We start from the raw sequence: 22,453 nt of genomic DNA, 5'->3' as shown, positions 1-22,453 counted from the left end.
ACTTTCCCATATAAACAAGAGTCAAAGGAGTTCATCACATTTTGACCTGCCTTATGAGAGATGTTAAAAGGAGTCCTTCACATGGAAGTAAAAGGATGTTAAAGAACAACAAGAAAGCACATGAAAGCATAAACTTAACTATTAAATGCAGATATGTTGACAAATAGGGAATACTGTTGAACTCTAACAGTGACATATAAATCATTTTTAATTCTGATAGAGAAGTTAAAACATAAGAGTATAAAAATAACTAGAACTAAAAAATGTGTTCATGGATACAAAGTTTAAAAAAGTGTGATTTGTGATCTCAATAACACAAAATGGTTGAGGAGGGAGAAAAAGAAGAGTTTGGTATGTAATTGTAATTAAGTTGTTATCAGCTTCAAATAGTGTTGTAATGACAAGGTATTAAAGAAAATACCTACAGAAGATGGTCAAAAGGAAAAGGGAAAGAAATAAAAAAACACAGGATTACCAAAAAAATCAGCAAAAACTAAGATGACAGCAAAGGATGAAAAGAGTGACAAAAAAGTTACAAGACAAACAGGATACAATTAACAAAATATTAATAGGAAGTGCTTTCCTATCAATAACTATTTTTTAAAAAGATTTTATTTATTTGACAGAGAGAGATCACAATTAGGCAGAGAGGCAGGCAGAGAGAGAGGAGGAAGCAGGCTCCCCGCTGAGCAGAGAGCCTGATGCGGTACTTGATCCCACGACCCTGGGATCATGACCTGAGCCGAAGGCAGTGGCTTAACACACTGAGCCACCCAGGCACCCCCTATCAATAACTATCTTAAATGTAGATGGATTCAAAGACATAGCCAAAAGATACAGAGTGGCTGAATGGGATTTTAAAAAAAGATTCAACAAGATTCTGTCAATAAGAAACCACTTCAGATTAAGGTGGTACCTAGACTGAAAATGAAAAAGTAGAAAATGGACTTTCCAGGCAAATGGTAACCAAAAGACAACATGTGTGGTCATACTTTTATCAGATAATATAGATTTTAACTAAAAAACTTTCACAAACAACAAAGAAGGGCATTATATAATGGTAAAAATTCCTTGGGAAGATACAACAATTATAAATATATATGAACCCAACATTAGTGTGCCCAAATATATCAAACAACCACTGACAGAACTGAAAAGGGAAACAGCAGCAACAGTTACAACAGGAGTTTTCAATGTTCCCATTTCAATAATGGATTGAATACCCAGACAAAAGATCAATAAGGGGGCACCTGGGTGGCTCCGTGGGTTAAAGCCTCTGCCTTCAGCTCAGGTCATGATCCCAGGGTCCTGGGATCAAGCCCTGTATCCGAGTCTCTGCTTAGCGGGAGGCCTGCTTCCTCCTCTCTCTCTGCCTGCCTCTCTGCCTACTTGTGATGTGATCTCTGTCTGTCAAATAAATAAATAAAATCTTAAAAAAAAAAAAAAGATCAATAAGGAGACAGAGGACATGAACAACACTGTAACCCAAGTGGGCTTAACAGAATACATGGAACATACCACTCAACAAAAAGTACAAATATATATGTATGTATGTGTATATATATGTGTGTGTGTGTATATATATAATTTTGTCAAGCCACATGGAACCTTCTCCAGAACAGATCACATGTTAGGTTACAAAAAAGTCATTTAACAAATTCAAGAAGACTGAAACCATACCCAGTATCTTTTCTGACCAAAAGGGAACAAAAATAGAAATCAACAGCAAAAGGAAAACTGGAAAATTCAGTTATGTGGAAATTAAACAACACATTCCAAGATAACCAATGGGTCAAAGAAGAATGGGTCAAAGAAGAATCAAAAGGGCAATCAGAAAATGTCCAGGGACAAATGGAAATGAAAACATAACAGAATAAGACATATGGGCTGCAGCAAAAGCAGTACTAAGAGAGAAGTCTACAGTGGTAAACTGTATTAAAAAAGAAATATCTCAGATAAAGAACTTAACTTTACACTTCAAGGAACCAGAAAGAGAACAAACTAAACTCAAAGTTAGCAGAAAGAAGGAAATAATAAAGATGAGAGCAGAAATAAGTGAACGAGAGAATGAAAAATCATAGCAAAAAATAAACAAATGGAAATACAGATAAATGGAAACAGATGAAGTGCTAAAGAGGGGCAGAGGCTAGCTGACAAATAGATGTTTAAAATATAATTACACTTTTCAGATCACAAAAGGACGATAACACTTATAAATTCAAAATATACCAAAGAGTAAAGATGAAGACACAACTCAACTATAGTATGATAGATTTCAAATTACTTCCTTTGTAGGGAAGTTCTGTTCATGTTTTGTTTTTTCTTCCGTTGTGTTTAATTTTATTGATTAAAAGACATAGTAAACTGAGGATAAGAAATATTTTCCTTTCACCTTTATTATAAATACCTCCCAGTTTATTATTTGTGTTTTGTATCGATGTTTTTAGTAAATACTACTCTCCTGTAAAAAACAAAAAACAAACAAAAGAATTGTTTTATTTTCAAAAAATAAATGGACAAACCTTGTTAGACTAAGAAAAAAATAAGAAATCTCAAATTAAATAAAATCAGAAATAAAAGAGTAAACATCACAACCAATGCCATAAACATATAAAGGATTAAAAAAGATTACTATGAAAAATTATTCTCAACTTAAAAGAAATAGATAAATTCCTAGAAACAATCTACCAACACTAAAAGTCAAGAGAAAACAAAATATGTACATACTTAAACTAGTACGAAGATTGAATGAGTAATTAAAACCTCCCAACAAAGAAAAGTTCAGGGCCAGAGGATTCACTGATGAATCCTACCACACATTTAAAGAATTAACACAAATCCTTCTTAGACTCCTTAAAAAAACTGAAAAAGAAGGAACATTTCCAAACTCATTCTACAGAAGCAGCATTACTCTGATACCAAAGCCAGACAAAGAAAAGTACAAGTAAAAACTACAGGCCAATATCCCTAAAGAACACAGAATAAAACACCCTCAACAAAACACTTGCGAATTAAATTCAACAGCACAGGGGCGCCTGGGTGGCTCAGTGGGTTAAGTCTCTGCCTTTGGCTCAGGTCATGATCTCAGGGTCCTGGGATCGAGCCCCGCATCGGGCTCTCTGCTCAGCAGGGAGCCTGCTTCCCTCTCTCTCTCTCTGCCTGCCTCTCCATCTACTTGTGATTTCTCTCTGTCAAATAAATAAATAAAATCTTAAAAAAAAAAAATTAAACAGCACATTAAAAGGATCATCCACCATGGCCAAGTGGGATCTATTGCTGTGATGCAAAGATGTTTCAGTACGTGAAAATTCATCGTATGATACACTGCCTTGATAGAACAAAGGATAAAAATCAAATGAACATCCCTAGAGAAAAAGCATTTGACCAAATTCAATACCCTTTATGATAAAAATTCTCATCAAACTAGAAGTAGAAGATTACCTCAACATAATACAAGCCACATATAAAAAGTCCACTCCTAACATTATATTCAACAATGAAAAACTGAACATTTTTCTTCTAAGATCAGCAACAAAGCATAAAAATCACTCTGATTACTTCTATTCAACATACTACTGGAAGTCCTTGCTAGAGTAATTCAGCAAGAAAAAGGAATACAAGGAATTCAAATTAGAAAGGAAGAAGTAAAAGTAACTCTGTTCAAATTATGTGATTTTATATGTTAAGAAATTAATTCAGCAAAGTTATAGAATACAAAACCAACAGAAGAATCAGTGTGTTTCTATACTTAGAGTGAACAATTCAAAAGGAAATAAAGAAAACATTTCCATTTACAATAGCATCAAAAAGAATAAAATGCTTAAGAGTAAATATAACAAAGAAGTGAATGATTTGTATAATAAAAACTATTACATTTGCTTAAATAAATTAAAGAAGACAATTAAAGAGAAAGAAATCCTATGTTCATGGATTATAAGGCCTTATATTGTTAAAACGTCCATATTGCCCCCAAATAATCTGCAGATTCAATGAAATTCCCATCAAAATATGAATGCCATTTTTTTTTCAGGAAAAATATCCTAAAAATCATGTGGAACTGCAAAGGACCCCATGTAACCAAAACAATCTTGACAAAGAACAAAGCTGAAGGCCTCACACTTCCTGTTTTTAAAACATATTACAAAGCTACATTAATCAAAATAATATGGTACTAGCATAAAGACACATATAGACCAACATTACTGAACAGAACCCAGAAATAAATCCATACATATATGGTCAAATATGGTCAGACGATCTTCAACAAGACCATCAAGATTATAAATGGGGAAAGGATAGTTTCTCTAGCAAATAGTGTTGAGAAACTGAACATCCATATACAAGAGAATAAAACTGGACCTTTATGTTACATCATATATGAACATCAACTCAAAACTAAAGATTGAAGTGTAAGACCTAAAACTTAAAGACTTAAGTGTAAGACCTAAAACTATAAAACTGCTGGAAGAAAACATAGGAGACACACTTCATAATACTGGTCTTGGCAATGTTTCTTGGAAATGTTACCAAAAGTGCAGGCAACAAAAAAAAATAGACAGGCTTTGGGGTGCTGGGTGGCTCAGTGGGTTAAAGCCTCTGCCTTCAGCTCATGTCATGATCCCAGGGTCCTGGGATCGAGCCCCACAACAGACTCCCTGCTCGGCAGGGAGCCTGCTTCCCTCTCTCTCTCTCTGCCTACCTCTCTGCCCACTTGTGATCTGTCAAATAAATAAATAAAATCTTTAAAAAAAAATAGGCAGGACTTCATTAAATTAAAATCTTCTTCTCAGCAATGGAAACAACTCATGGAGTGAAAAGGCAACCTATAGAATGGGAGAAAATATTTGCAAACCATGTATTTGAAAAAAGGCTAATAATATCCAAAATATAAAAGGAATTCTGACAACTAGATAGCCAAAAATCCTCAAATAACATGAATAAAAAGGAATGAACAAAGGACTTGATTGATTAGACATTTGTTGGAAAATAATATAAAAGTGGTCAACAGGTATATGAAAAAAGGCTCAGCTTCACTCATCATCAGGGAAATGCAAATCAAAACCACAGTAAGATATCACCTCACATCTTATAAGAGGGCCATTATTATAACAAACGAAAAACAAACAAAACAAGTGTTAGCAAAGACTTGGAGAAACTGGAACGCTTGAACACCATTGGTAGGAATCTAAATGGAGCCACTGCTATAGAAAATAGTGAAGATGTTCCTCAAAATTAAAAATGGAACTAGCTTCTGGTACAACCATCCCACTTCCAAATATTCATCCAAAAGAACTGAAAACAGGATCTCAAAGAAACATTTGCATGTTCATGTTGGCATTATTCACAATAGTCAAGAGGTAAAAACAATTGAAATATCTATCAGTGGACCAATGGATAAAGAAAACGTGGAATATACATATAATGGAATGTTACTCAGCCTTAAAAAAGAAGGAAATCCTGTTACACTCTACAACATGAATGAAGCTCTGAGGACATTAGGCTAAGTGAAATAAGCCAGTCACAACAGGACAAACAATGATTCCATTTACATGAGGTATGTGAAGTAGTCAAAGTCATAGAAGCAGAAGGTAGAACGGTATCTGCCAGGGGCTGGGGAGAGAGGGAGACGTAGATGCTGTTTGATGTATACAGAGTTTTAGTGAAGGAAGATGAAAATCTGCTGTACAATATTGTGCTTACGGTTAACAATACTTTGCTATGCACTTAAAAATTTGTTAACAGAGTAGAACTGGTGTTATGTGTTATTTACCACGAATGAAAGTTAAAATCCCTGACTATGGTAAAGGACTATGGTACCTCCATAAAATAGCTTACTACAAAGCCTCTGAAAAGGGTTCCATAAATCTACCATTAGAGAGATAGATACATAACACATGACAAAGTGAGACAAAAAGGATATAAAATATGTATTATAAAATATAACTCTGAGAGGAAAAAAATCCCATAGTCTAATACAGGGCCAGTTATACAATAGCAAGAATTCAATAAATATTAAGAATTCAATAAATACTCACTTAACAGGTGGAATTCATGGAATTTCCATTCATTTATCAGACAAAATTTTTAAAAATTCTAAGTTCTTTTGCTTCTCTTTTCCTAATGCATTTTGGTTTATCACCCTTTAATTAAAAGACTTAATCTTGGAAAAAATCCATGTATAACTTCATCTGGCAACTTTGGTGGCAAGCAGCTTCATGAGGACACTGCTCACTTTTTTCCCTCCAGATTCAGGATTCCCCTAATCCTAAAATTCTTAGATTTTCAGTCATGCCTTCAGCATATGAGGCAGCAAAGCAATGGTAGCAGGAAACCCGAGATGATAAATACAGAATCGAGTCATATCTCTGTGGGTCCACAGACTGTATACAGACTACAACTCCGGCGGGCAGAGAATAAAATATCTTGATTACTTACTTCAAGAAAATAAAAAATGTTGGTAGAGCATGCTGATATTTATAAGAGCAAGGGTAAAAAAGAGAAAATGGTGGAAGGGAAAAGTCTGGTGAGCTCGAAGTCATGGACCCAGTGGTCCATGTCACTAACTGGTAGTATGCTCTTAGGAAAATAATTGAGTAGTTTATTTTCTCCGTTCTGAAATGACAGAGTCTGATGAGACAATAGGTACTCGTAGATTCCACGTTCTAAATTCAATGAGTGTATTCCTCAAAATGTTATATGCAAATAATTCAAAATGCATTATAGTAAAATTTTACTGATACTTTCTGTAACTCCCTACCTTTTAGATATAGTTACCCCAGGTGCTTCTTCTTCACATTTTCTTTTAGACTCTCAGACACACATTCTAGTTTGGTTTATAGATGACAGTGACTTATTTTTTTCTTCTTCCTCAAGAAAGGAATCTCATTTAGGTCCCTATCAAGATGGCTTCCTGAAGCAATGTAATCCTGCAACAGGAAAGACTCACACGAAGGACACATACATGCAAACACCCCAAAATACACATAAGCTCTCTGCAGGTCAAGAAACAAGGCTGTGAGGTGCTGAGTAATGGAAAATAAGGCAAGAGCTCCTGTCCTATCAAAAAATACTTTTTGCATAACAGCACAGTACAGCATCTAAGAAAAATACACCTCAAGAATGATATCATTATAATAAAGGAAGATTAGACAATTTTAATCAAACCAAATCATTTAAAACTAGCCTCATGAAATAGATTTTTAGGCCAGCTCAAAGCAAGAGCCAAATGTCATCATCTGATAAAACATCCTCCAGAAATGAAAACACTGTGAAGCTTTGGAACTTGTTAACCAGAGAAAGAAAAGGGAAATTTTTATTTATTAAGGAAAAAGGAATTGCCCAATCATTTGTAGTAGCCTGTAAACTGTAACATGCCCCAAAATATTAATAGGGTTGTGGAAGGGTTTAAATTAAAAAATAAACTTTAAAAGATAGTCAAATAAAAAATATTTTATCCTCAAAGAGAGGCTTAGAATTTCTTTTGAGAAAATTAAAATAAAGCACTTCTGCAACCAAGAGCCCATGAAAAAGATTCATCTAGCAATTATCTATGCTCATTAAAATTATCTCCACAAGGAATCTTAAACACATCGAATATCTAGTATCAGCTTCAAAACCCTCAACGGGCCACCTCCCGTCTCTCTTTATCTTCCCCAAAGGACACATATTACCTGGGTCATCACCCTTGAGCGCCTCTTTCTGAAAGTTGAGAAGAGTGGACAGTCTTTTCCTACTAGCCCAAACCCTGTCTGCCCCCTCATAGCCTACTTCTTAAAAATACTTTCCAAAAATCAACTTTCATTGAAATGTCTTCAACTAATCTCTTTTTATTTGATCTCAGCCCCTTACCAGGGTGTTTACCTAGTTATTCCTCGCTAGCATAGCAGCTTCAATGATAGCACGACTCTTGTCAGTCTGCTGTGTTGTGATCTACGGGTATTATGCCTCTGCGTGGAACAATTCAAGACATATTACATACAGGATGAATAAATGAATGAATGTGCATTTTAACTACTTCTTCCTTTAGAGGAAGAGACCTTCCCACCAACTGTCTTAATGTCAGGTGTCTACAAGCGCTAATATGTTACCTGAACATGACAGGTGAAGACAAAAATAGTTCTGCGTGAGGATTCAGAAAAAGAACTTGGAATGTTTGGTGTGCAGCCAAATGAACAAACAAAGAAAAAAAGTCAGATTCAGAAAACTATGTCATTGATTGATTTTTTTTTCATTGCATGAATGATAAGCTATTTTGTCCCATGATTAAATGTAACTTTGCCATACATGGATATCGTACATACACACAAAATTTTATTCTGGGACAGCTGGGAATAACGGTCTCTATTTTTGTCCTGCATTCAATGAGTTGTGTGTGAACTGGGACAAATGGAAAACGACAGCAGCCGACCTCACCTTCCGGGAGGCAAGAGTAAACCAAGTGTGCTCAGAAACCGTCACCAACCCCTAATGCAGCAAGAATGTCAGAACCACACCTGGGAATATTTTAATTCTCTTATGGACTGTTATGCAATTAACACTGTAAATTTTATTTTACCTAAAAGAAGTACAATCTCCAAAGCAAGCTTTAACGTCAAGGGTGAGAAGACATCTGCCATATTATTGCCTTTTTTGCTCAAGAAACACCTAGGTCCTGATCACTTCAGATGCTGCTGTGCAGAGCTATGCTACCCATTAAAGATCCTACTTTGTAAGCATTTCCATGGCCATCCATTTGAAGGAAAATGAGACCTTCCCTTTACCCGTCATGCAAAATAAATTGGAAGCACTCTAAATCCATGAAGAAGAAACTCTGCTTCTCCTTTCTAGTCTGTACAGGCTTGCCCTGCTTGGAAATCTGTTTGTGAATCCTGACCACGTTGTCACCGGATGGGAACCACCCATGACCACAGATCCACAGTGTGGTGCTCTTGGGTTAACACAAAACCTCCCTGAGAACTCCCCTTCCAGTCTGGAGGAGCAGTGAGGTATCTCTGCTCTTGGGGTTAACACCAAAATATCTCAGTGGACACAAACAAGCGCCTGTTTTGTTTTTTTTTTTTTTTTTTAAGATTTTATTTATTTATTTGACAGAGATCACAAGGAGGCAGAGAGGCAGACAGAAAGAGAGGGAGGGGGAAGCAAGCTCCCTGCCGAGCAGAGAGCCCGAAGCAGGGCTTGATCCCAGGACCCTGGGATCATGACCTGAGCTGAAGGCACAGGCTTTAACCCACTGAGCCACCCAGGCACCCTAAATTTCAGAATCTACTTCCCTGGGACCACTAACATCACCCTGGTGCTGAAAGCATTTCCTATCCTAGGAAAGAGGGGTTCATTCCATGGTATCTGTCACTTAGATCAGGTATTTTCTAACCAAACTCTATAGTAGATGAATAATAGTGACAGGAAGGGAGACTTTTTCATTTGCCCAAAAAGAACGCATCCTGTTTTAGCAATTACGAGTTTCTCATGAATCCCCATTTTCCTCTAAGTGAGTTTTAGCAAAATAAGAACAGATGCATAACTGTAAAAAAGGAACTTTACAATAGTCAAGAAACTGTGCTGGGATCCTAAAAATAGAAAATTTAAGAATTAAAGGCTCTTTTCCCTGCAATGTGCATCAATGCAAGCCATGTGATCACGTGACGGTGTCTATGGAGATTTTTTTCCCTTTTCCACTGTCCTGACAGCCATTGCCTTGCATATTTCTCAAAGCTCCCTTCTCTGCTTCATCACCAGAGAACACATTATACTTCATGAGTGTCTGAGAAATTCCTTAGGTACCCCTAAAAAGGAATATATCCTTTCTAACTTAACAGTCTTCGAATATTGGCATTTTCACTCAACATCATTACAGACCGAAGACACGCTAATTAGAGCTCTCTCACATATAACAATAAATTCTAAATAAACTGGAGTCTTCTGAGAAAAACCAAAGGCAATATGAAATGAAAGCAATAAAGGATACTTCTGAATACATATGCAAGCTAACTGATCATAGGGGGGAAATAGAGCCATTCTGCGTAGAGAAAGTATGTTTTGATAGTCAAATAGGTATTGTATGGGGGTATATAAGAACATAAGAAAAATGAATTCACAAAATGTTAAGAAGTCATAAAAAATTATCCATTATATAAAAATGTTTGGTTACAGGGGCGCCTGGATGGCTCTGTCAATTGAGTGTCTGACTCTTGCTTTCACCTCAGGTCATGATCCCAGGGTTGCAGGATCGAGCCCTGCGTCGGGCTCCAGGCTTAGTGTGGAGTCTGCTGGAAATTCTTCCTCTCCCTCTTGCCCTGCCCCTCCCCACTGTTGGCACACACACTCTTTGTCTAAATAAATAAGACCCTAAAAAAAAAAAAAAAGTTTGGTTACAGATCTAAAAAAAAAAAAAAGGTTTTTGCACAAACAATGAATTATGGAACACTGAAGAAAATAAAATTAAATTTAAAAAAAGGTTTTGTTTTAAAAAAATGTAGATTAAATAAATATATATTTAAAGGGATCAATGTAAATGTAGATAGCTATTATGCAATGTTTTAATTTAACGCATAAAAGGAGAATATCAAAGTGTGGGAACAGCATCACGATTCTGAAGATTGTGAAATGCCTAATGTTCAATTAAATTTTTAAAACCTTGCAAGCCTGGGTGAAAAGGCAGACAGAGTAGAGATGAGGGTAGAGACTCATTCTCGTTAAGTGAAAACTAAGGGATTTGGGAGAAAATAAACCCACCACCCCTTTTCAAATAGTGTTTTCGTTAACCTAGAAGAAGCCTCTGGAGGGACGCCTGGGTGGCGCAGTTGGTTGGACGACTGCCTTCGGCTCAGGACGTGATCCTGGAGTCCCGGGATCGAGTCCCACATCGGGCTCCCAGCTCCATGGGGAGTCTGCTTCGCTCTCTGACCTTCTCCTCGCTCATGCTCTCTCTCACTGTCTGTCTCTCTCAAATAAATAAATAAAATCTTTAAAAAAAAAAAAAAAAAAAAAAGAAGCCGCCTCTGGAGTCCCTTGGACTCCCCCGGAGGACGTTACCCAACAACGCCCACACAGGAAAACACCAGGCATCACCAGAGAGGTAACAGAAATAAAACAGGGCGCGGGGGAGAAAAGGAAAAAGAATTAAAACAGAAAGCTCCTCTTGTGCTAAGGTATGATCCCTCCTCTACCGGATACCGCCCACAGCTCAAAGCGACACTTAACAAAGTTTTAAATGAGCAGAAAGCGGTTCCAAAAAAAGATAAGTAAAATAATCAAGGGGCCAGTCGAAGTACTAAGGAAGCAATGACAAAACAAGACTATTAGAAAGCAGAGGCCCAAGACACACATCACCGCAGAGCGTCAAGGCCCAGGGGGCTGAGGAGGAAATCTCCATGGGGTAGGGGATACAAACGAGAAGGATGATGTCGCTATCTTTAGATGGGAATTACATGGCTTCGTTCACCAAATTCACCAGGCAATGGTCTAAAACTTTGTAAAGGACGTAATTTTACGAAAGATCAAATGAAAAGGGAAACTTTATTGAGAAGCATGTGCGACACCTATTAGAGAAGGTTTTACATGCTGGATTTTTCATACTGTCATGATGCCCAGGGTATAGTCACCCCTTCAAAAGATGGTTTTAGAAGGGGATTCTGATACCGTGTTCACATGTCCATCAGTAGCGTAGTTAAGGGCAGAACTACTGGGCTAGATGGACTACTGTTTACTGTTCCTGATCCAGCCAAGATGTCAAATGTTTGTAAAAATAAAGGGCAGAGAAACAGCAGAAAGGGATTACAAAATATCATCTCATTCTCTTACTGATAAAGATATTACCTAAACTATGTGGCTATTTAAATAATATCTAAATTCAAGTCTTGAAATATTCCCCAAGTATCCCCAACATAATAGTGAGCAAAAAATAGAGGTGGTGAAAGGGCATGCATACGTGATCCCGCACGTGTTAAATTCTGTGTGGAAATGCGTGTGGTGCACACACAGACATACACACATGAGAGGTGTTGGCCAACTCTAGGTGGAGGGATTTCAGATCTCTGCTTTTTTCTTTGTACCTTCTCGTATTACTTGGATCTTGTACAGGACACTTTTGTTACTTTGTGAATGCCACAAAGAAGGGGTTAAAAAAAAAAAAAAAGTCTTGTAATCCCATAAGCAGAACATTAACTTGTGTCCCTGAAACTATTTCCCTTTCCTCCTTCTCTTTCCATCCTGATCTGTCTCTTCCAGGTAAGACGTTCTCCAGCTTGAAATCGCCTTCCCTGACTTACGTCACCTGTTCATGCCTCAGCATGACTAGCGCCTGCCACGCAAGTTAAAGCATCATGTTTTAGCTGCTTATTTGTGGCCTCATTATTGGGCTCCAGTTTTCCAGGACTATATACTTGGCACTCACAACTACAGATCTGTTGCGCCTTCCACTGCTGACCTTTGCTGGTAGGAGCCCAGAGTAGAGACAAGCACCGGCAATCAAAAGGCAGAGCGTGCATCCCAGGTGCACGGGCTGGAAATCTGATTGGCTTGATAGGAATAGGAGGGGAGCCCAGGGTGAGAAAACAACAAAATATAGTTTCTAGAGAAGTCTTCTGGTACAGGAGACACGGGCTCTAGAGTCACCTGAACTGCAGCTCGGTCCTAATGCTTGCTGTGCCACTTGGAGCATCTGAAGCTAAAAAGGCTAAGAGGGACTTGGGTTAAACGTTCTACACCTCAGTTGACTTACCTGCAAAAGGGAGAGGGTGAAGCCTAACCTGCTTCCTGACCAGACGAGAAAGAGAGAGAGTATATGGCAGGGCTTCTAGAAAGACCCAGACTTGGATTACGATCATATTGGCCAGCTATTATCACTAGACATTGTGTGGCGCCCATTCTTATCTATGAGGAAGGCACCGGAGATGGAGTCAAAAGAAAGAATCTGATCAAGGTGCCATTTTTTTCTCTTGCTGAACATTTTACAAATGTGAATTAAAAAATTATATATCTAATGTGGGAATTAAATAATATATCTTAAAGTGTAAGTGTACAAATCTATGATTAAATACAAACATGTTCTAAGAATTTTAAAGCCATCATCTAAACAGCTCCTAACAGATCTATACTGGTCAAATTTCACTCTAATACTATTGGACTGAGCTTTACATTTGAGCCCTGTTTTTAGCTTAGACCAAATAAAACTTCAGCCAAAAAAATACTCTTTAATGTCTTCCAATGTATATGGAGAGTACTTTCTCTCATACTCTACCATTGCAGCCATCAACTAATGTTCTAGCCTTTGTTTTTAAGTAATATTCCTTTTTCATCAGATCAGTTTGAGTAGTATTTTATTAATATACAATATTCACGTAGCACTTTTCTTTTTTTAAACCAATATTAACTGGTTAATCTTCATAGAGCTTTTGGAGGTAAAATCATTTCCTGACAAGCTACTTAGATGCTCTATTACAAAAACCTAAGTATAATTAAGAAACAGTGTATAAAAATATTTCAGTTGTTATTTGTTGTACTTACATACAACATTCTGCAAGTCAAGATAGCATGAACATATGGACAGGAAGGGGAAGCAAAAATAAGTTTGTTCACTAAGACGGTAGTATGTGGGAGAGTCCTTGGGAAACTGGAAATGGACAAAGCTTTCTTAAGACTTCTGTAGCTCCCATGATTCTAAGTCACTCTTGTAATGCTCAAGACAGCATTCCTGAATACTGTCACCATTAGAGCCCAGTCTTTTAAAATGGCTCCCAAATAATCTGCTAAAATAATCCAACCTACTACGTTATCACACATCCGAGAAGATTACACACTCAATTATCTGCAGTGCTTTTTCCAGAGATTAATCCAAAGGACAAGAAGAGTGAAGGCACTGATAAGAAAAGAAAGCCCTTTTAAAGGTTCTCTGGATAGCGAGCTCTTGGCATCTCAAATTTAACATGGCCGTGCTGACCAGAATTTGCCGAGACGGTTTTCACTAAAGTCCCTGCATGGAATTGTCCCCTGGTAAAAGAGTGAGACATGTTGACCCAGAGTGTTGTTTTATAACCATGTCGGTAGAGTGTCTGCAAGATTAGGACCGACTTGTCCCATTATTTATCCATAACAGCATGATGGACGACTTGCACCTAGTCTTAGTGAGACTCTCAGAAAGCTTTGCCACTGAGGCTAGCTACTTGGTAAGAACAGGGCTTTGTGACCAGCGGGGTAGCAGAAATCCCAGCCAAGATGTTATCTTGGGCTCCCTGGTCCCAAGGTATCCCATGTACACATGGGGGGCTTTGGATCTAAGAGAGAAGAATGTCATGGCATGGCCTGGTGGAGGGAGGCCTCTAATGCAACCTTTGCCCGTGGTACCCATCTTTATTCGGTGCTATTGGTACGTTCGATCATTTTCCGGAACTCCTTTTCTGGAACTCCTCTTATTTTGGGTCCTGAAAATCCATAATTGAACTCTTGTCGAACCGCCACACTGCATGCAATGTCCAACAACACTAAGGGCCTGAAATCTTCCCATCACCAGTGCCTCTTCTGCTCTCCCTCATGTCAGGAGAGTGGGAACTGTATTCTTTCCTAACCCTTGCACTGCAATCTTGTCCATTGGCAAATCTCACTGGCTCTCCTTCTGGAATGTGCTCAGAATCTGACCATGTCTCACAACTCCCACTGCCACCATCTTGGTTCAAGCCCCCATTATCTATCACCAGGATAATCCCAACAACCAAATAATGGTTCCCTCTGTTTCTGTCTGCGGCCACCTGTACTCACTTCTCAACCCAGCAGCCAGAGTGATCCTGGGGAAACAAGCCAGCCCAGGACATTCACCATTCATCTGTACCAGAAAGTCAACTCCATATTAGAACTTCCAAGGCCCTACAGGACTTGGCCTGCAATACCTTCCTGATGTCATCTTCTAAGGCTCCCTCCTAGCATCTTTGCTGTTCTCGTCCTTGCCAGGGGCACTCTCTCTTCAGGGAGGGCCTCTCTACTATGGATCCCTCTGCCTGAGTGTGGTTTCCCAGACAGTAACATTGCTACTTTCCTTGGTCCCTTTACTCAAAAATTGCCTTATCGGTGAAGCTTCCCCAGTGACCTTATGTAAAACTAATCACCAATACCACCCAACATTTCCTACCCTTTTTCACTGCTTTATTTTTTCTACTGGGACTTATTATTATCTAACATACTATCTTCCCTCAGCAGGATGGAACTTCCCCAAGGGCAAGAATGTTCATCTGTTTTATTCTCCACCATATTTCTGTCCCTGGGATAATGCACATAGCAGGAATTCAATACATAGTTTTGGATGAATGAATGACTATATAATTAATTTAAAACAATGTTTTTGGTTTTGCTTTGAAGTTCACTGGTGTTCTAGGAAGGCATACAGCTCCAGGTATCCCCAGGAAAACAACCAAGAGCCCCAGTGGTCCATCTACCCCAGGTAGGGAGCAGGTTCAGGAGAAAGCCCACCTTCCTGGTGGGGGTAAAGGAGGCCCTCCTTGGTTAGACTTGCTCATGTCCTTACTCCTCAGTCTAGATCATTTGGTTACTGGAGCACATCATGCTTCTTCTGCCTAGAACATCTGCTGATCCCCTTGCCTCCCTCCCTACCCCCCCGCTGACTACTCTGAGTTCCCATTTAACATCCAGTTTCCCTTTACCTCTTCTCTGTGTCTTCTTAGCTCTCATTAAGTGGTTCATTTCTTCCTCAGTAGTCCAGCTCCAATCTCTAAGAACTTCTAGTAGCTATGATTTTTTTTTAAGAATTTATTTGAGAGAGAACATGAGCAGGGGGAAGGGGCAGAGGAAGAAGCAGGCTTCCCGCTGAGCAGGGAGCCCAGTGGGGGACTCGATCCCAGGACCCTGAGATCATGACCTGGGCTGAAGGGAGAAGCTTAACTGAGTGAGCCACCCAGGTGCCTCTGTGGCTGTGTGTATGGTGGTCTCCTCCACTTGACTTTGAAGGACGAAGTGCCTAAAGATGTTTTTTCTGATGGTTTCACTTGCCCCAGTACCCAACAGGAAGGTCAACCCACTGGACGTACCCTGCAAATGCCACTGATTGAAGGAGTAAGAACCAAACTGAGAAGAAGGAACAGCACAAAGAGAATTTAATCCCCTCAGGAGGAGGATTCCAAGACTCTAGACCTGAGACCACATGACCTCATGCAAATGTATCCATTTTTCTACCCCAAAACAGATAGCATTCCTTCCCCCCTACCTCACAGGGGTTGTGTGGCTTAAATGATAAAATTATTTTTATCAATGTACAGTTCATAAATCTCGCTCTACCTTTTCAATCGCAGAACCAATTCAGCAAATATGGAAGTGACTAGATTGACATCTGGCAATATCCAAAGGAACTAGGCCTCTACAGGTTACTCCATTCAAACAGGAGAAAACCAGGAAGTGTTCTCCAAAAATAATATTAAAACCCAGGTTATAGGGGTGCCTGGTGGCTCAGTCGGTTAAGCATCCAACTCATAACCTCAAGGTTATGAAATTGAGCCCAACATGGGTCTCGGAGTGTGGAACCTGCCTGGGCTTCTCTCTCCCTCTCCTGCTCCCATCGCTCCCCACCCCCCCACCCCTTGCCTGTACACACATATCCTCTCTCTCTCAAAAAAACAAAATGAAACAAAAACCCCCCCAAAACTCAGGTTATATACTCCACATTCATATATTGAGGAGGAGATATATTATATAATGCATATCACTATGTATAGAGGACTGTAATTTGCTATTCATTCTACTCTAATACATGGAATAACAGGAAGCTTTCCAGCAAAATTAAGGTTTATTAATTTTTTTAGAGGCTGTAATACAGGATCTGAGAGCATAAGCTTTGGAGTCTGTCCACTTAGGTTTAAATAACACTGCACTCTTCACATTGTTCTCTTGGAAAATTAAGCTCCTTCTGCCTCAGTATGCACCTAAGTTAGAGGCAGTTAATAAGGCACTTATCTCATGTGGTTGCTTGAGAATTAAATGAGACAACACATGTGAAAGGTTAGAATGGTGCCTTGTACATAGTCAGTGCTCATTGGCTATTTTTTTTTCCATTTTGGCTATTGTTAATGGCATTCGTGACTCAAAATTTCAGTGTGTCCGTGTTTTTCCGTACTGACGTCATACTAACTTAAATGTAATGGATGGTGAAAATCAAAATGTTCAAAATACTTTAGCCTTTTGGATTCCTTTGTCTCAACAGCTCTGCCCCCTCCTCAACCCTCCATCTTGCCTGGGACAGCTGATGTCAAGACAGCACTCAGAGGGAAAGCTTAGCTGGGATCATGCAGCTGAAGAAGCAACTGTTCTCAGGAACCTCAAAGTTGTGTTCTTGCCCCTCCGCTCCCTCGCCTCCCCTACCCTGGGATGCAAGCACGGCTTGTTAGGAGGTCACCGTAACCTGTCCAAAGGTGTGATTAATAACCTGGGGCTAAATTAGATCCACTGTACCTGACCTCACAGTCTGACAACCCATTTCCTCCTTCTTCATAAAAGGAATCAAAAAGTCCTTCTCCACCAACACTAGGACTGAACTTCTAACTTCTCCAACTGGTTCCCCGTCTCAGCATGGAAAAACGCTAAACCCAGCCAAGACTCCTGGGAATAACAGCGGATCAAGGTTCTGAACATCTGATCTCTCATGCTCATAATGCTACCTGGCGTAAGTCCCTGACGCTGCTGTGTTAGCTCCCTAATCCTTAATGCTGTGATATAAACTACTCAGGAAGTTTTAAGGGATGATTAAACAGGCAAATAAATGTGGGGAAAACCATGTGGAAATTTACGAGAATCATATGAATGAAATGTAATTCTAATAGAAGATGACTGGCTCATTTGCCTTCCTCCCTATTTAAGTATACTGATCTGGATCCCTGAAGCCATGCCATTATAAACATTTCTCCTATCAGAAAAAACTTTATTTGAAGAGAATATAATAATTTATTCAAGTCATGGGGTTCTAAAGATGAGTGATATGAAAATAAATAATGGACTTTGGAATAAGCACAAAAATACTTGAGATTTTTAAAAACTGAGGATTCTCATCAGCAGTGAATATTAACAAAGCTAAAAGAGATTCCTCTGTGGGGTGGAAAGAAAAAGATTAGGTCCTTGTTGAGCTCTGTCTGTCTCCATTCCAAAAACAATAGAGCAAAAATAATCAGTCTCCACCTCCAGATTGTCTCCACCTGCTACGACCTTCAAGTTATTTTCACAGTGATGAATAAGTCTAGGTAGAACAGAACAGCGAGACCATTTTGAAATTCACACAGGGTTTCCTCCAGCATTGTCCTGAAATTCCAGGCATTTTCCCCCCTGCCCTAAACCCACCACACTTCCTAGCTTCAGATGCTAAGAATGGAACTGAATTCTTAGTTCTGAATTCATTCTGAATTGCCTGAATCAGATACTTCAACCCAATAAAGGGGTGGACTGGGGGTGGGGGGAAGGAAGCAAATAGGAATGGCAGCAAAGGAACCTAACACATTGTGACATCCTAGATGATTTATAGGGATTATCTCTTTACTCTTCACAGCAATCTTGCTTGGTAGATATGCCTTCCTCATTCCAGACAGATCACTGAAGGCTCAGAGAGCAAAGGTACTTGTTCAGAGTGAGCCTCTAGAAAGTGCTCAGCTGGAGTATAAAACACATCCTATCTGATGCCACATCCCAGACAACCTAGAGCTCATCCTTTAAAACCCTAGGAAAATGGGAATTCTTTAAGATTTTTTAGTACCTCTTAGAACTCTGTGGTACAAAGAGTGAAGGAGAAGTGATCTTATGGAAAAACAGACAATGCGGTACCTAGGACAATGATATCTATTGGCGGGTTCACTGTCAATACTGAAAATACTGCAGTATATAAGTGTCTGAGGAGTCTTTTCAAAATCTAAGTCAAGTAGTTGAGACGCAGAAGTGTCTGAATATAGAAGGAACTAAAAGGGGGTAAGAGAATACTATCTTTGATAGCTTTTAGTAAAACTTGAGTGCGAACTTGAATGTGTAGTCTACAAATAGAGAGAGGCGTGAAGGGCAGAGGTAGCCTTTGGGGTATCCATGGCGAAAGGGAAATAAGAGAGAAAAGGTCTTTGAATACGAAACTGGATTAAAAACAGGAAGAATTTCCTCCCTCAATCTACTATTCATTCGAATGATTTGAAACCAAACAGAAGATGAGGAAGAACATGTTCAGATGACTTGGATAATTTTCAACCCAAACTGACTTAGACCAGTTAAGAGAAGTAGGTTCTACAGGAAAATGAGTTTCTGTACAATTAAAATGTCTCCCACAACTAGTCAGCTAGATCTCTCCTTGAAAGAACATTCTAGGACTTTCTTCTGACCAGACTCTCGGTTTGAGCACTGAATTGTTTTATGTAAAAGAAATCCACAACAAAAAGACAGCCATCTCCAAGTAGTCCAATTGAAATGTTCAAATCATTTTGTGATTAACTTTTATAACAAAGTATTTTCCTTAAGAACACTGTCCCATCTGTGATAGAGTACACGAAAACGAAATTATTTTTTTTAGAATTCAAAAGCTCCATTTTTCTGTGTAATAGTAAATTGCTTTTAATTAGGGTTTAGAGACGCAAGGATGTGGCATCTCACTAAGCGCCTAAACAAGGCAGTTTTAGAGTTATACTTTGGCTGGGTTAAAGAGGTGAGCTCTAGCTTGTTAACCAGGAGGGTTACCCATCTCAAGAGAGGCACACCACAAACCCCTCTCTTCTTTCATATGATGGCTCCCAGCATGATTAAAGCACTTTTCTGCCTTAGGTTTTCCTCTCACTTGCTACGGCAATGTTTCTCAGTTGGGAATGCTAATCTGACCACAAGAGCCTCCAGCAAGCCAACCCCATGTCCACAGGCATCCATTAGCCATTCTAAGAGCAGGCAAAGAAAGACAAATCAGGGAGATGGGGGGGACAGGAGGAGCAGAAGAGGGTAAGAAGGAAGAGAAGGAGGGAGAAATAAGGGAGAAGAAGAAAAGAGAAGAAGAAAGAAAAGAGGGAAGAAGTGCAGAAAGAAGTCGATCTTAAGAGAAAGTGGAATTGGGCCCCCTCCAGGCACGCCACTGAGCTACTAGGGTAGCCTCCTTCTGCCATGACTTTCTTTCCCCAGAGAGGAAGCCGGGTTACAACTCCTCTGTGCCATGATTACCTGGATGAGTTCGTCCAGCTCAGTCGAATTGACACAGGAGTGTTGGGAAATGAATGTTTGCTTCTGGATCACAATGGTGGTCCTCTGTGAAATCTCATGAGGCTGCTCCAAGGTTTTGAACACGGTGGCTCCGATGATCAGATAGAGGACAACCACCAGGAAAATCGTGGAGACCGTCTTCCATTTCATAACATTAATGGTCGTGTCACTCTCCACCCGGGAAGCAAGCACTGTGGGTTTCGTGGAAAACGAGAGCCTCGGTTTGGAGTTCTGAGCGGCAGATTTAGGGTCCAGCAAGTCAGGTGCCGCCACTGACAACAACAGAGAAGGAAGGTTAGGTCGGAGAAGAGTAGAGGGGCTTCTTTAAGGGCTGAGCGAAGGCCGACTGAACTCCACTGCCCTCCTGGTGGAAGGTCTGGAACCAACCAGAGCGCTCCCACTAGCTCACATCCAGGACTTTATCCAGGAAAAGGGGCTGGGTCTCAGCTCTCTGCTGCTATTGGGGTTCCAGATGGGAGGAAGAAAACAGGAGGTGGACCAAGAAAGTTTTAAAAATAAATAAATAAAACAACACCCGAGGTCTTCCTAATTAATTTTTAAATTTACATCTGTTCGCCGTGCTACTCAACAAAGACTGAACTCCTAAGAATTGATAGTACTGAACTATCTCATGAATACTCATGAAGAAGGTTCATGGATGATTCCTGTTCTCAAGAACTTAACCCTCTATACCGCAAGCAACTGACACAAGGAATATTCTTTATTTTTAGGGAAACATTCATTGTAATAGAGGGATTGTATTATAAGCAAATTTGGGATCCAAACATTGTTGCTCAAAGTAAAACATTAGTCATTTTCTGGTAAAACACGATGGTAAGTAAACCACTCAATTGCCCAATCATTTCTTTTTTGCCTACCCTCTAAAGTGGTTCATGATTAAACAGTCTCTGTATCTTGTTATATAATCTCTGACATCTTGAAAAAAAAAAAAAAAGTCTTGCTACCTCTTCTGGCACAATCCTAGGTGCATCCAAGACAGGACTAGTTCCTTCCATTTCAACAGTGAACGTTATCCAGAAAAAAAGAGAAAGTAAAACCTTATCTTACACCTTAGACCCTCTGTGCTCTGTACAAAGCTAATTGCTCCATGAGAGCGGATTTATGTGTTCCCTTACAAAATCCCATAAACTCTGAGGTGACAGTAAATCCATTTATTATTTATCTCAGCTCTTCAAAAACATCATTAATGGATTTCTTTTCAGAAAATACAAAGACACTAGACTTCTGCTTGGTAAGGGGAAAACAAGCCATGTGCTACAGAATGACTGGAAAGGCAACACTGAACCAAAAAGGTTAACAGAGTAGCCAGAAAAGAAAAAACAAACAAACAAACAACCAAAAAACCAAATACAGGGGGACTTTTAAAAACCACCAACTCAACCAGAACAATGAATTCAGAGTCCAAAATTGTTACAGATATAAGTAAAATTACTCTGGTATATATAATACAGGTCTGATATAATAACAACCTAACCTAAAAGACACTTTTAGGTAAGCATCTGAGAAATCCCTGTGGAATTACACCCGAATACCCTACAGGAACCTGAAATCACTTGAGGATAAGAAGAGAACGGAAAGGGTTAGCTTTCACAGGGTTAGATACCCTACACTCCTGACCACCACTGTGAGTTAAGCGTAGGTCTACCACAATCTGAGTTCAGAAAATAAATCATCAGTTGCCCATCACAAAGAAGCTTCGCAAACAAAGCTATTTGAAGCCCCAGACCTAAGCAGTGTTGTACAGTGGTGGCCGATAGCAGAGGGCTCCTCAAACCAGCAGAAACGCTGAATGGCTCTGACTCTGGCGACACGAAGTCAGAGCTCCAAGAAGTGACTGTACAGACTGAACTGCTCGTTCCAGCAATGTACGGTGGTTCAGCCTTGGATCCAGGTATGGACACGTTTCCCTCCTGATACAGTCACCTGCTCAGATTAAAGCCACAAACCAGTAGACACCTTTGTCATGTAATAGTTATAAGGGCAACTTCGCTCAAAATCAGTACTGGGTATGTCTTTTAGTGTTTTAATTGGGAAAACTTTTTTTAACAGACATGCTCGTAACAGCTGATATCACTCTCACCTGCTGGCTAGCTACGCCGCCCTGCCGCCGAGCTACATAGTGTGTCTTGATTGAAAAATAAAGGTCATCATCTAAAATTAACCCATCTTTGGAATAAAGATAACAGGAAACCCACATGACTTCTCTGAAGGAAGCTTTCCAAGCCTTTCCTTT

General features: G+C 39.4%; 1 protein-coding gene across 4 annotated transcripts in view; it reads right to left on the bottom strand.

Moving 5' to 3' along the window:
* KCNK2 (potassium two pore domain channel subfamily K member 2) overlaps nucleotides 1–22,453 on the bottom strand; it is a 235,659-nt gene that overhangs the window by 141,054 nt on the left and 72,152 nt on the right. For all 4 annotated transcript variants that reach the window (XM_044267202.1, XM_044267203.1, XM_044267200.1 and 1 more), the window contains exon 2: nucleotides 20,161–20,471. In XM_044267202.1, the coding sequence (XP_044123137.1) occupies nucleotides 20,161–20,471 (311 nt within the window). The remainder of the gene's footprint in view (nucleotides 1–20,160; nucleotides 20,472–22,453) is intronic.

The sequence above is a fragment of the Neovison vison genome, chromosome 10 (genome assembly GCF_020171115.1).
Source record: "Neovison vison isolate M4711 chromosome 10, ASM_NN_V1, whole genome shotgun sequence".
Taxonomy (NCBI): Eukaryota; Metazoa; Chordata; class Mammalia; order Carnivora; family Mustelidae; genus Neogale; species Neogale vison.
Note: the sequence above shows the minus strand (reverse complement) of the source record. Positions and strands in the feature narration are given on the sequence as shown.